This window comes from Lissotriton helveticus, chromosome 8, assembly GCF_964261635.1.
Source record: "Lissotriton helveticus chromosome 8, aLisHel1.1, whole genome shotgun sequence".
NCBI classification, from domain to species: domain Eukaryota; kingdom Metazoa; phylum Chordata; class Amphibia; order Caudata; family Salamandridae; genus Lissotriton; species Lissotriton helveticus.
In genome coordinates this window covers 1,245,819,397-1,245,834,133 of record NC_136069.1, presented here as the reverse complement: position 1 = coordinate 1,245,834,133, position 14,737 = coordinate 1,245,819,397, and the positions used below count along the sequence as shown (strand labels likewise).

General features: G+C 44.9%; 1 protein-coding gene across 1 annotated transcript in view; it reads right to left on the bottom strand.

Moving 5' to 3' along the window:
• The window catches only part of HERC2 (HECT and RLD domain containing E3 ubiquitin protein ligase 2), a 1,611,099-nt gene that overhangs the window by 1,419,818 nt on the left and 176,544 nt on the right, over positions 1-14,737 (bottom strand). The window contains 2 exon segments of the mRNA XM_078658234.1: positions 2,398-2,586; positions 8,449-8,622. Coding sequence (XP_078514360.1) covers positions 2,398-2,586; positions 8,449-8,622 — 363 coding nt within the window.

Genomic DNA, 14,737 nt, shown 5'->3' with positions numbered 1-14,737 from the left:
TGGGTAGCACCACAGCTCTGGTCCTGCTGGATTTGAGTGTGGCGTTCGACACGGTCTCCCATGGGATCCTTCTTAGGAGACTGTGGGAGATAGGTGTCGGAGATGGAGCACTGGATTGGTTCGTGTCATTTCTATCTGACCGTTCCTTCCAGGTCCATGCTCCGCCGTACTCATCCAGCAGATTCCCCTTAGGCTGCGGTGTCCCACAGGGTTCTGCTCTCAGCCCCACGTTGTTTAACGTGTATGTCCGTCCCTTGGCCATGTTGGCCAGGGAACGTAACATCAAATTAATTTCTTAGGCGGACGACACGCAACTGATTTTTACCTTCTCCAATGACACCGTGGGGGACCGAGCCAAATTTCAAGAAGACATCTTGGCCATTTCCAGCTGGCTAACAGAGAACTGCCTTCAGTTGAATTCATCTAAAACTGAGGTTCTCCTTATTGGCAGTGACACTCAGAAGTGGGATGAGCAGTGGTGGCCCCCTACATTGGGCCCGCCTCCTACTCCCAAGAAGGAAGTTAAAAATGTGGGTGTGATTATAGACAACTCACTTACCCTTGAATCCCATGCCAAAAGAGTGGCTGGCACTTGTTACGGCCGCCTACGTTCTCTTAAACCCATTCTTGGCTTCTTTGAACCCTCCATCCGTCAGACAATCGTTCAAGCTATGGTCTTATCCCATCTAGACTATTGTAATGCCCTTATGCTTAGTTCCAACTTGACACTCACTAACAGACTGCAAAGGGCTCATAACGCTGCTGCCCGCATTCTGTTCGGACTGCCGAAACGCTGCCATACCTCCCAGGTTCTGCGTAGGCTGCACTGGCTGCCTGTCAAACAACGCATTCAATTTAAAACCCTTTGTCTCATTCATAAAATGCTCTACTGCCTTGGCCCCCAAATCTTGCAGGGACTCTGCTCCTATGTCCCGTCGCGTGCTCTCCGCTCTGCGGACCTTTCTCTTGCCCGTACCATCAAGATCCGGAGGTGCAGAGCCGGGGGCCGGTCATTCAGGTATTTGGCCCCAAAACTCTGGAACTCATCCCTTTAAGTGTGCGTACTACTACTAACCATCTACTCTTTCGAAAACACATTAAAACCTGGTTGTTTTCTTCTGTTTAGGGTTCCCCTGTGATCTGACACTCTGTCGCCTCCATTCTGGCTGTCCTGTAATTAGGCATGTCCGCAAGCGCTGGGACGCCCTGTTGTTGGGGTAGCCATGCGCTATATAAACAATTATAACATAACATATAACATAGGTATGTGGGTCTAGGGTAGGGGTGCCCATCCAACTTGTAACGAATCTTTATTGCAGGGGCCTCTAAATTAACAGAAATTAGGTTTTTGTTGCAACAAGCTTAAGAAGCTGGCGGCAGATGTAGCACCACTAGTTAGGTTTTCACATTTGAGAGGTCATTTTAGGTGATTATTATCCTGTAAAGAGGTCTATTAAATCAAAAGATGTAAATAGATCACTTAGGTGATCCATTTAGTTCAAGCTGTATCGAGCTGGGTAGCAGATATTTTGAAAGCCAAAGGTTGGAGCATGTACCGTTAAGTATATTTAGTGTCTGCAACATTATTCTTCGAGGAGGAGTTGAAAAATTAGCTCAACTCCATCCCCTCATTTATTTAGTTTGTCTTGGTGTTACATGAAGGTAACCAACATGGAGACCGAGATCCAATGAGAGAAACAATGATTGGAAGAACCAGGCTTCCCTAATAAATAAAAGGCCTAGAAAATGTAAGATGGTCAATTTAGATGGTATGTTCTTAAGCAAAGTGGGTATTTATGAACATGGGGTTTAAGGCAAAAGCAAAGAGTAAGCATTAGAATTCTGGGGAGGTTATTGTGTGCACTAATTTGCTAAATGTTCTGAAGTTGTTGACTCTGCAAGCTTATAAATCAGCAAATTACAGTAGGTAAGAGTAGGAGTTCAGTGGTGTCATTCCAAAAGAAGTCACTGGCTCCATCAAGATTTAGAGGTAATTGTTTTATAAAAAAAAGTTTTGAACCTTACATAAACATCACTGACATAATAAATAAATAAATCCACATTTGTAAAACGTAAACATATCACCCGTTAAGGTTTCAAGGCGCTGGGGCCGTAGGGGAGATTAAGTGAGCTATTACCCAGAGTCACATGGTGCTTAGCTGAAATGCCACCAAGGATCAAACCGTGAGTCCTGTGCTCCGGAGTCAGGTGCTCTGGCCGCTGCGACACACCTCTCCCTCTATCTACTATTACAATGATTTTATTCAAACAGTTTCTGGCTCACAGAGGGAAGGGGAGTTGAAAACAAGAAGCAAAATATCAAATAAGCAGAAATGAAAAAGAAAGCAAATGCTTATTTTAAAAGCAGTAAGCACTTGTTGTCTTTTATCCACTTACCAGAGTGTCGCTGTTGTAGTTCTGCATATAAACACGGCCATTTCTGGATAAGATTAGAAAGCACTTCTCTGCACATGCAATTTGCGTAACCCCAAGATTGGCAAGCGCTTCACATTGAATAGGGCCATTCACATTGGCATAATATTTCCAGCCTAACAAGCCCCAACCTATGACTTCCTGTAATGATCCCTGCAAGTTTAAACAAAAAAGAAAGTTTCAATTGAAAGTAGATTCATCACAATTTCATTTTCATCCTGTGATTCTTTATAAGGATGGGCAAATTCTAGACTAAAACTTTTTATAAAACATTTAACTTTGAAGTTCAAAGGCACATTGATATCTAGAAGGCCCTCATTCCGATGCAGATCACAAGAAATGTAAAATTATCGATAGATCATGGCAAAGAATATGACCACGGAGATAAGGAGCCTGTTTGGTTGGCACACATAAGAGGAGACCGTTTCCAATCCTATAATTATATGGTTCCTAGGATGAGAGATCTTGCCAAATCAGGTCTCCAAGCCATCACTATTCACTCACTTTTACGAGCAGTTCTAGTTATTAATTCACTAATTCAATGTGAATGGCTTCCATAATGCAAGATCAATGTACGATTTAACTAAAACATAAAATTGTTCTTTTTATATTTAGACTGAAACATCACCCAGGTGTACCTCAAAGAAGTGTACTGTAAGTCAGCAGTGCATATTAGAAAACTGCATGAAGCACACGGTTATCATTGTTACAGCATTATTGTAGGGGTACTGCATTGACCCTTTAGTAGAAATTGATTAAAGCATCACATTCTTCATATTAATCATTAGTGAGGGCAATTTTGCTACAGTAAGTCACAAACCCACATACCTATGCTTCTAAACCCTTTCACCAGCAATGTATATTTATATAATCACAGAAGATGCTAATATTGGGCGAGGAAAATCAGAAAGTTTAGCTAATCTTGATTCCAACTAAGGTATTTGGTTGCCTGTCATGATACCTGAATTCCCAAAACTCCCAGATGTTCAGAAAGCACTGGCTCCATACCGCTATAGCAAGTGCTTCTAGGAGCTTCATGCTATATTAAGAGCCCAATCACATTCAATGTGTCCACCCTGGGCGACTGATGTGGCAGCAAATAATATCTCAGGTTTCAATAGCAAAGCTGGGATCTTACACTGATGTATATATTAATGCATTCTGTGTCCCTCCACCGAATAGTATGTGATGTTACAAACTTGACCAGTACAATTACTTCTCATCAAAATTAATTCAAGCACTTGGACATGCAAAAGAAAAATCAACAGGAACCCACCAGGGATTCTTATACAAGCACTCCAAACCTACTTAGCAAGAGTGGTACAACTTCATAAAGATATTCTGACTTTATTCAATAGTAAACAGGCACATTTAGCGCACGTGGTGGACACAAAGAACACTTCCATGTTCTTAAGCGTTATTGTGGCCTCGATGCTCAATGCTGTGCTTACACTAAGTAGTTCAGTGTGGTCTAGGAGCACTCTGCAGTTACCAGACCAGCAGCTTGCTGTACAGAGTGCTAAATTCAAGAAGGCTGTGAGAGAGTGATGGTTTTCTCAGAAGTGCACATCGAAAGGGGATGTAGCATTCACAGCCATAGAAGAGAACAGAAAGGCGGGGCACAATAGCAAGCAGCAGGTTATACGGTACGAGTAATGTCATAGGGAAATCAGGTGCTACACCCCTTTGTTGGAATGGTGGCAAGCGACCAAGCAGCGGGACACTGCAGGAAGGCCAGCAACATCTCGAGATCTAGGGGGCAACAGTTACTAAGAAGCAAAAGTGCTTCCGCAAAAAGGCAGTGGTTCACCCAGAGGCTCCTAAGCTCCTAACTGTTCCTGGCAAACAGGTGCCTGAAGCAGCAGGGATCTCACTTGTGTCAATGTGGAGAGGGGTAGCAAAGCACTTCTTGGGGAATGCTGGGTAGCAGTTTTGCCACAACAGTCTTTAGCACACTCCTTGTCCTCAAGCAACTTATACTCCTGCAGCTCTCACAGTAGGTGGGCTTCAGAGCATTTTCAAACTGTCAACTGGCAAGCTAGTAAGGCGGTCTCTACCTCCTTCACCTCGGGAGAAAGAAACAAGTGGCATGCCTGCCTTAATTCTCAATCTGGTACCAACTTCTAAAGAAGAAACTTCATATTGCTCCAGCTCCAACCCTTCACCTTTACTGGTGTACAGAGCTTCACTAAATTCAAAATGTACACTTGCTAGCCTAACAGGGCCAAACTATATGGTGAATCAGAAGCAGCTGGTGCTGAACCAACCAGCCACAAGCTAATGGTGCAGCAATTGCACTTCTGGTGAAAACAATGAATTCCAACTGCACCTTCCCTGAGGCAGAGGCAAGTTATAAGGTGATTAACATTACATAAAGCTCACAATGCCTCAGGAGCAAGCGCCCAACAAATACTAGAAGGAAATGTGCATTTCTTAAAGATAAGGGGCTGTTTCTCAGCTTCTGCTCCCTTTACCATGATGGGACTTATGAGCAGGCAGTGCAATCTTTTTTGAGAGGAGAACAGAGGCAAAGACTGCAGTCATTTTCAAGATGTTGCATCTTGCAGGCCACAGGTCAACTAGTCGAAACTAGCTGTCTAGTTGAAGTTAAAACAACGATGTTCTCTCTGCTCCAGATAGCTTACCGATGTGACCTAGGTACATAAACTAGGTTACAGTAACCTGTGCAGGAAAGAGAAGAGATGCAAGAAAAACTGGGACACAGCCACGGAAAGCCCTCCACTATCTAGTGTGGAAACCCAAGAAAAGAGGGCTTACATTCATGTGCGGGTGTCAGGTTCACATGTGGGTATTCAGCCTGGGCTGGCCCAACATCCTTTCCATATACTAATAAACATAGCACAAACATACCACTCAGGCTCCAGAGGAAAGATCTGCAGTCATGACATACTGCATCAAATTACAAAGAAAGGCTAGTAGCCAGCATTGCGCAAAATTGGATGCTGGTAAAAATGTCATGACTATCAATTAGCTGCTCCACACGTCCATCATACCGTTACACGCCCTGAACAATGGGACGAATGTTAAACCATGTTAAAACAAGAATCCCTCTGTGTGCATTTCTATCTCCAACAAAGTTGACTACTTTGTTGGAGAGCATATAAATAACAAAATCATATGAAGCACCCCTCAAGAACCTCACAGCATGAGTCTCCTCAGCAGGAAAACATACCAGGGTCACCAAAATCGATACAATTAGCACAAGGGAGGCGTACAGTACTGTGCAAAGGACCTCTGATGTAACATGCCGTCCGTCCATCCTTCCATCCCCATAACCAATATGCCAGAATTTAATCATGTCCAGTAGAAGTAAAATTGAGCTAACCGATTAATATGAAAATGGTTTCTCCAGACCGAATGGAATTATTTACCAAACTGCATTAAAGAGAGTAGGTTGTTAGCTCAATTTGGTATGTTCTACATAAGAGGCAAAGACAAACTCAATAGGTTACATCAGCCACTTCAAAGCAGTAAGCCTCTGCCACTGGCATGGAGGGAACAAGAGATCAGAAACACAAGTTTGTTCTGGTCTCGAAACCTTTATCAGATGTTGACAAAAAATATATAGACTGGAAAGTCAATTGTATAAAAATAGCAATTTTTAGATTTGCCCTACAGTCATTAAAAAAGTGCATTTTTCTGATGTCTCATGTCGACCATTGCTAATTGAGCAAACTGAGATGCCGTTAATCACTTCAATGTATACTTTTTGGCTGAGCGTTTGTTTTTTATGTTATTTTTAATACATCGGTGTATTGTTTTTGCATTTACTAAACCACATTCAATATACAACCAAGGCTCTACGTTAAGGCAACATCAATGGTAAAACGGTGATAAATGTAATCCACGTCGCGACCACCCTTCCCCCAATCCTAACCAAATATAAGTGGAAAGAACAAAGCATAAGACTCAGCCGTCATCATCCATACAACCTGCAAGTCTGGGCCCCAAATCTTTTAAAGTTTAGAGGTGCACCCTCGCCACATATTTCCTTTCAGCTCTGCAGTAGAAGTCCATCCAAGTGGAGGCAAAATAAGGTTTATGGGGTCGCCCAACATCTGGGTACCAGGTAACCAATTCCAGCAAATAATCTCTGGTATCTAGTGTTAGACCAGACTTCCATAATCACTAAGAGGGCCAGCTTGTGTTCCAGGGTTTCAGAGACCTGTGTGATAAGCTTATGTATTGTGGTCCAGAAAGGAGCAATATAACATTGCAGAATGACCCATCTGGGTCCCCGCAACGCTGGCAGCATATGGACGCTATCCGGCCCATCTTCCACAGCCTATCTGGGCTACAGTATGTGCAGTGAAAATAACAGAGTTGTAGTAGTCCAAGGTTGGAAGGGAGAGTCAACCAACCAACATGAAGCCAGTTTCACTTCACGCCCGTGGTCGTCCTTGTCTAGCTCCCCCATGTTGTTTACCCAGGTGTCTTGTAATTTCCTGAGGTGATCAGGCATATTAAGGAGGAGGGACGTGTATAGGCGGGAGATGCCCTTCTGACCCAGAAGACCCTTGGTCAACTTCGCCTCCATGGGACTGTAATCCTGGACCTCACTCAGAATTCCCATTTGCCTCGAGAGCATGTCTTACCTGCAAGTAATGTGATTAAGTTGGTGAACTGCTCTAGGTAGTGGGGTTTAAAAAAGCCAAGACTGTTCCATGTCAACTAGCTAAACCTTCGAAGCAGAATGTTCGAGTCACGGACAACCATTTATAAACCACAATAATAAAATTAATTCCCTAGTATTAGTTGTTCCCCTGAGGATTCCATTATCAAGTTAAAAACACGCCCAAAAAATCTACTGTAAAAGGCAAAGGGCCACATATAATTTTATCTGCATTCTCCTTATGAGCCTCCTGAACAAAAGTTACTGCCTCTTCACTGCACTACTCCCGTACATCTATGCTCTCCCACACTCACCTAGATGTGAGGCATTTAGATGCTTTGCTTTTTTGTTATTTCATAAAATTAAAAAAACTTTTTTTTTCTTTTCTCCCATGCAGACTGAGATCCACCTTCATTAACACTTCCTGTTTCCGCCTGGTACCAAGTTCCTCACTGGAAGTTGGGTTGCCACCTCTGGAGCAATGCACTCTAAAAACTCCAAAATAAGTCTGTCACAACTCCCACTCTACTCTGATCTGCCCATTCCCAACTACCTGATCCCCCATATTTCACCCTAAAAGTGTAGCTTCACGCCCCTCAATACTCCCAGACCACACCATACTACTTTGTCACGGTACAATGCATCCTTTCTACCACAACCCCACCAGACAATTTACCTTCTCCCAGTAATTACATAAGCAATCTTTTACAATCTATTATCCTAGGTCCTACCACCTCCTTCAGAAGGCATAAAATGTGTATGCTGCAGCATCTCAATCTTAATTCATGATTCTTTGCACAGGCTTCCACAATCCTCACCTTTTTCGTTTGGTAATTTTATTTGGCAAATTATGCAAAACATTCCTTCCCTTCTGAGATTCTCTTTAATAGTAAAGACACTTTACGGAAGTAGAATCTCAGTAGCCTTACATCAAACCCTACTCTATTGATCTTCCCATGCAACGACTCACGGAGAGAAAATTTGTGATTTGATTATCTGCTTGAGTGAAAGTGCAAGAGGGGTCACTGGCCTTTGTCCCTTCCGAAATGCTAAGTCGATGTAGCGAAAGCATATACAAAATGCAAACTTTAACCGGTTTCGACACTTCTTAATCTGTCCATCAATAACATGTGCATCTTTACCTTCCTTGTATTGCTTAAAATTCCTTTAAAAATCAACACATTTGCATAGACTGCACACTAAGTATGGTTTTATTTAACTCTATGACTGGTTCATAATGAAATTACCATAATTGCCAAAGCGCCTCTAAAGAGGAGGCTGTGCCACATATTCAAATAATATCACAGATGCATGGCATACTATGTAACAGTGCAAAATGTGTGTGGTCTAATCTGTATATATACAGGAAAGCATACAGGTACCTTGTGAGACGTAGGTGAGCTACACGGAGAAGGCATACAAGGCGTGGCCAGGCGATCTAAGTGAGCCATAATCACAACTGCGGTTTGTCGAAGATCAATAGCTAGTTCATTGTCCTGTGGCAGGGTCAGATATCTTAGGAAACTCTCATTGGGTGTCAGAGGGCAAGAAAGAATCTGCGTGATATAAAGAAAACATGCAGCATTTAAATGTTATGTTATTAGCATTCATGCAGAATACTTCTACCATTGGTATGACACTATAGCGCTAAGTAACATATGAGACATTATCAAAATGTTTAATTTTCAAAAAGGAGCAATAGGTCAAATAATGACTAATTGTTAAAAAGGCAACATTTCAAATGGTCAATTATAAAAAGTCTTTAAAACTGCACTGTACCATGAATAATCATCAAATAATAGTCATCTGTAGATTCATACTTATTTATTTATAAAGTTTTATGCAGCGCAAACAAGATCCCGAGGGATATCAGAGCGCTTTACAATAGGATGGGAGGAAGGACATAGATGCAAAACTGACATCAAGTAGGAGTAAAAAAAACAGGAATGATCGCATATTCAGGGACAGTTGCACAAAAAAGAACCATAACAAATGATAGTCCAATGGAAGTAAGAGCGATATCTTTGAGCAGGTTTGCCTAGCCGAATTAGGGTAAGAATGTATTCCCTTGCATACCTAACTGATGTGATTTTTCATATTCAGGTACTTATCCAAGGTAACTTCGAGCGATTTGGCTGAGTCTATGATGAGGAGTGCAGTTAAAAGGAGTGAGGTGATTCAACCAGAGGTCAAGCTTGGGGCTGTGGTTCGGAGGGGAGATGACCAGGAATTCCGTTTTGGAGGTGTTGAGCAGAAGATGGTTCTCAGTTAACCAGTTTTGAGTAGACATTAGGGTCGAGTTGAGAGAGATGATGTTTTCGGGGGGGAAGAGATTTTCAAATAGAGTTGCATATCGTCCGCAAACATATGTAAGAGAGTGTTTGAAGGGTTTAAAGAGTTAGCTAAAGGTTCCAAGACCAGGTTGAAGAGGATCAGAGAGAAGGCGGATCCTTGGGGGACCAGCATGAAAATTGGAAAGGGCGGGAGAGAGAGAGAGAGGTTTGCAATGACCCTTTCAGATCTGTGGTGGAGGAAAGATGAGTACCATTGTAGCACCGGACCAGAAAAATCCATCCTATTTTTCAGAGTTTCGAGGAGGTTGTCATGATTAATCGTGTTCAATACGGAAGAAAGATCAAGGAGGATCAAGAGGCAGGATTCATTTTGGTCAAGCATTTTTAACAAGGCATCCATGACGTGAGTGAGTGCCGACTCGGTGCTGTGCCCGTTCCAGAAGCCTGATTGAAGCTGGTCAAGGAGTTGGAAATGCTCTATATGCGCATAGAGTTGGGATTGTACGCATTTTTCTATGAGTTTCGCTAGGGTGGGGATGTTGGAGATAGGCCGGAAGTTATTGAGATCAGCTTTGTCAGCGTTAGGTTTTTTAGTAGAGGTGATGCCAGAGCTGCTTTTAGGCTGTCAGGGATCGTACCTTGTGAAAGCGAGGCGTTTAAAATCTTTGTCCAGGTGGGGATGAGTACATTCTTGATTTCTTTGAAGATGACCAGGGGTAACGGGTCACTGAACTGGTTGGTTAGGTTGATATTCAGAAGGATCTTGTAGATGTCTTTCACTAAGTGGAGTAAAGGTGCACCATGACGCTTTAATCTTGGGGATCAGGCTGGTAGATCTGTGATTTCCTTAAAGGTCATGGGATGGTATGTCCCTGGAAGAAGACAATAGAGCCTTCTTAGAGGCGAGGTCAATGGAGAGGAGTCTTGCTTTCTCCGTGAAGAAAGCAGCAAGTTAGTCGCAAGAGGGAGGGGTGCCACCAGCGTCAGAGTGGTTGGGACCTACTACTGATTGCTGTTTGACCAACTCGAAGAGTTTCTTGGGGCGATTTGCCGCTTGGTCCAGTTGGTGTCTGAAGTAGTCAGACTTAGCGCTCTTGATTTGTTTTCTGTAGAGGCTCCTAGCCTCTCTCAGGAGTTTTAGTTGTTTCGAAGAGGGATTGGATCGCCAGGAATGTTCGAGTGCTCTAAGGTTGCGGCGTTCGGTGTTGAAGTTGTCATTATATCAAGGTTTGGATATTTTTATTGAGGCATTTTTTTGTTGAATTGGAGCAATGTCATCCATGATGTTGGAGATGAGTCGGTGAGTGACAGCGCCTCAACCAGGTTGGCTAGGGCCAAATTACAGTGGGCCGTTATTTCACCGGAGTCTACTGATCGGAGGTCCCTTTTCCATATCTTTAATTTCGTTGGATGAGCCATACAAAATTAACAACATAAATCTAGTTTGTCACAAGAGATTTGAGGATCATGGAACGCCATCTCTGTTCAATCACTTTAAAAGCTTTTAATCTGTATCGAAAGAGGTTTGTTATGATGTCCCTGGAGTACGTCTGGAATACATTCCTCTCTTATTTTATGCTGACAACGCTGTCTGCTGTGCAAGTCTGAAAAATGGTTTAGCACATCATTTAACTTCTTTTGATCAACTCCGTGTGGAATTTAACAGTACAACTAATGTTCACAAATCTACGTTTTTGGTTGTTTATTGGATCTAGATCAAATCTATTTGAATGGCACTGCACTATCCCAGGCTGCAGTTCTAAAAATTGAAAGTCTGCGGCTGCGTCCTTTGACTAAAGCTACAAAATATATTAGCAGTGAATAGGGAACTGAACTTTAGAGTCGGTCCAATCTGTTAGTGCTTATTAGAGTGCAAACCAGCTTCTTGAAAGGACTGTTGCCATTGCCCCAACCCTCTTCATCTATACTCCTGTATGAATAAATGGGAATCTGTAGCCTCATCCACCAAGCTTAACTGAAATCTTTAATTACTGCACTCTGTTTTCAACAAACTCAGGTGGTGCAAAGTATAAAAATACCAAGTGGGATTTATTAAGGGGTGACGTCTTTCAACGGGCTTAATAACATTAATAAATTTACTTTAGCATTGGTCTTATTGAAATATGATTCTACTATGACATCATCTACAATATAGACAGCTTCACTGCTAAGTAAAAATATTATGATTGGGTTCAGTTTAATAACTTTGAGCTAATGGATGCAATGTTATATTCCTAAGGTAAGTAGACAAGACAGAGCTCTCCTTTTTCCCTGCTTTTATCCGCACTGTTCATAATGCCTCGGATGTGCTGCATCACACTAGAAAGTCTGGTAAAAGGATTTAAGTGACGCACTAAAGTGGAGGACAAAATACCATTGCATGTGTGGCCACTGGAACCTCTGCAAACGGTACAGAGGCACCTCAGCATCTTCCAGCAATTCAGGAAGTATACCACCTATAGGATGTATTATGCAAAGTCCATCAGATGCACTCCTAGGAATTGGAGAGACTGTAAGCTTCCCACACTCCGATTCATACGGATGGGTTTAGACAACTAGGGATCAAGGCTACCTTAGGGTTGTTGGATTTCTGTGCCCGTAGTTTAGAAGCAGCCTAATCCGGCTACAGAGAGGATGGAGGCGATGGAAGACATCCACCCATAGCTGATGTTGCAGATCAATTTTTCACTAAGTGGCAATGTTCAATTTATGTATTTTCAGCTTTAAAATATTCTGGTCTGGCTCCTCTACACGAACCCTGAGGTTCGGGTGAGGCTGGGTCCATATATTTCGGAGCCAGTGGCGGTTGGCCGGGGCACTCGTCAGGGATGCCCCCTGTCCCCGCTGCTGTTTGCTCTGGCAGTGGAACCGCTGGTGGCGATGTTGCGGAGGACACTAGGAGCGGGGATTCCACTAGGGGACACGACACACCAGGTCTCGCTCTACGCAGATGACTTGGTAGTGTTCGTTAGGGACGTGGCGCATATACCGGAGAGGCTGGCCCAAGCACTAGAGCAGTTCGCAGCTGTTTCGGGGCTTAAAGTAAACGCGGGCAAGTCATGCCTATATGCCTTCAATGCGGAGACGGAAGGTCCGGGGTACCGCCTTGGTGCCATGTGGGTCCAATGGAAGGCTGACACCTTCCGGTACCTAGGGGTACAGGTCTATCGACAAGCGTCCGATCTGTTCGACGGCAACCTGGGTAGGGCGGTGACAGCGCTTAGATCCCAGATACGTTTTTGGACTACTCTTCCGCTGACCACGACGGGCATGGTGGCCCTGGCCAAAATGATTATGCTCCCTAGACTCCTGTACTACTTTGTCAACTTGCCCCTCTATGTGCCACCCTCCTTCTTTTCCTCGCTCAACACGATACTGCGGGACTTCATATGGGGAACGTCCCGACACCGGCTGGCGCTTCCGAAACTGTTCTTGCCGACAGATAGCGGCGGACTGGCTGCTCCCTGCTTTGAGCATTACTACTTGGCGGCACAGCTCCAGTGGATCGCTTGCTGGCTGGCGGACAGAGGTAGGGAAGACACCGCCACGGCGGAGCCGCAGTACTCGCTAGAGCGAATTTCCCAGCTCTTCCACCCGCTGGCGGCGCCTGCAAGACCTGCCCCGCTACTGCTGGCGGTAGCCTACAAGTGCTTCCGCAGAGCCCTCTACATTACCCGGAAGGTCCCAACATATGCGCCTGCAGTGCCATTGGAGGCTTTCCTAGGGGGTGGGGGGGGGGGGGGGGGTTAGGGGGGTGCGTCCTTGCGCGGCCCATGTTGGACCACTGGAAAGAGGCAGACATAGTGACACTGGGAGACCTATACCGTGACGGTGCGCTGGTACCATACGAAACGCTGGTAGAGGCAGATGGACTTTCCCCAGGGGGGTTCCTGCTGCACCGGTCCCTATAGCTAAAATGACGGCCAAGTGGGGAGACATGGCATCGGAGCCTGAGACACTTAACCATACAGTACCTACATGTCATGGGGAGGGGTAGGCACTTGGTGCGCTGGTTTGCGGGGTCCTTGAGGGCGCATACAGGGATCAGTTTAACTCCCCTCAGGGCTAAATGGGAGCAGGACATGGGCAGGGCGTTGTCTGACAAGGACTGGAACAAAATACTGAAGAGCCCGGTGCGCATCCCCAGATACCTGCGCTTCCGCCAAATACAGCTTTATGTGATACACAGGGCCTACCTCACACCTGCGCTCATAAATAGGTACTTCCACCGAGTGGACGCGTCCTGCCCCAGGTGCGGGGAACTAGATGCGGGGCTCCTCCACCTCCTATGGAGCTGTCCCAGGCTGGCCTCCTACTGGGGCGTAATAGGCGATTCACTTCGTAGATGCACGGGTCGCAACATACCTGGAGTGGCCGGAGTACATACTGCACCAATTCAAGAGACCACCCAAAGACAGGGCATCCTCTCGCTTCTTGGACCTGGGGCTGGTGGTGGCCACGGAAGGCGAGCGACCCGCCAAGTACGCAGGCGTGGAACTCTTCCCTTCAGGCGTGGGCCCGGGCAGAGTGGACGGCCATACGCAGGGAGGAAACGGTGGGACTCCGGAGAGAACCTATGGCGGGGCGGGGGGAATGAATGCTTGATGCCTTGCAGCGAGACAGGGGGTGGGGGGTGCATAAGACGCGGAGGATTGAGTGATGTTGCCGGAGAGTTAGGGTGTGCCGCGGGATGAGCTGCAGAATGACTACCTATTTGACTGGCAACCTCGATTGCTGGGGCATATGGGCTCCTGGTGTATAATGTAATGTAATTGTGTTCGGAGAACAGGTGTGTACGGAGAATGGGGGGGGGGTTTGTCTTTGGGGGGGAAGGGGGGGGGGGGACCAGTAGGTAATGATGTGTTTTCTTCCTTTTTCCTGTAGCTGCAATCGTTTCTTCGTATTTTCATTTGCTGTTTGGTTTCAACTGTTATATATAAAAAGTCAATCTTGAGCGTACAACTGGTGCTGGAAGGATCCATCCTCACTCATGCTGATGCACAGAGACTTAGCGTGTGAACAGCCATGGACTTAACTTGGGGCGATGGCCCTGACAGCACACGTTTGGCCAGCGTTGGGTGGGTAATCCCTCTACTGATTGTGCATATAACTTTGTGCCCCGTGATTTCCTGTTACAAAGCTTCTCGCAGTATACCCGACATAACCCTTTGCTGCGCCGCCCATGAGAAACTGTCCAATAAACTGTGATTTCCATTACTGTACTGTTTATTTTTGGGGGTGGGGGGATGCCAATTAACAGATTTGACAAAAATATATATATATATTCTGATCTGATTCATCTAAGTACTACAAAACTATTCATACCACGTTACTGGCACTTACTTCAGACAGCTCGAAAAGGAGCTGTGATCCCTGC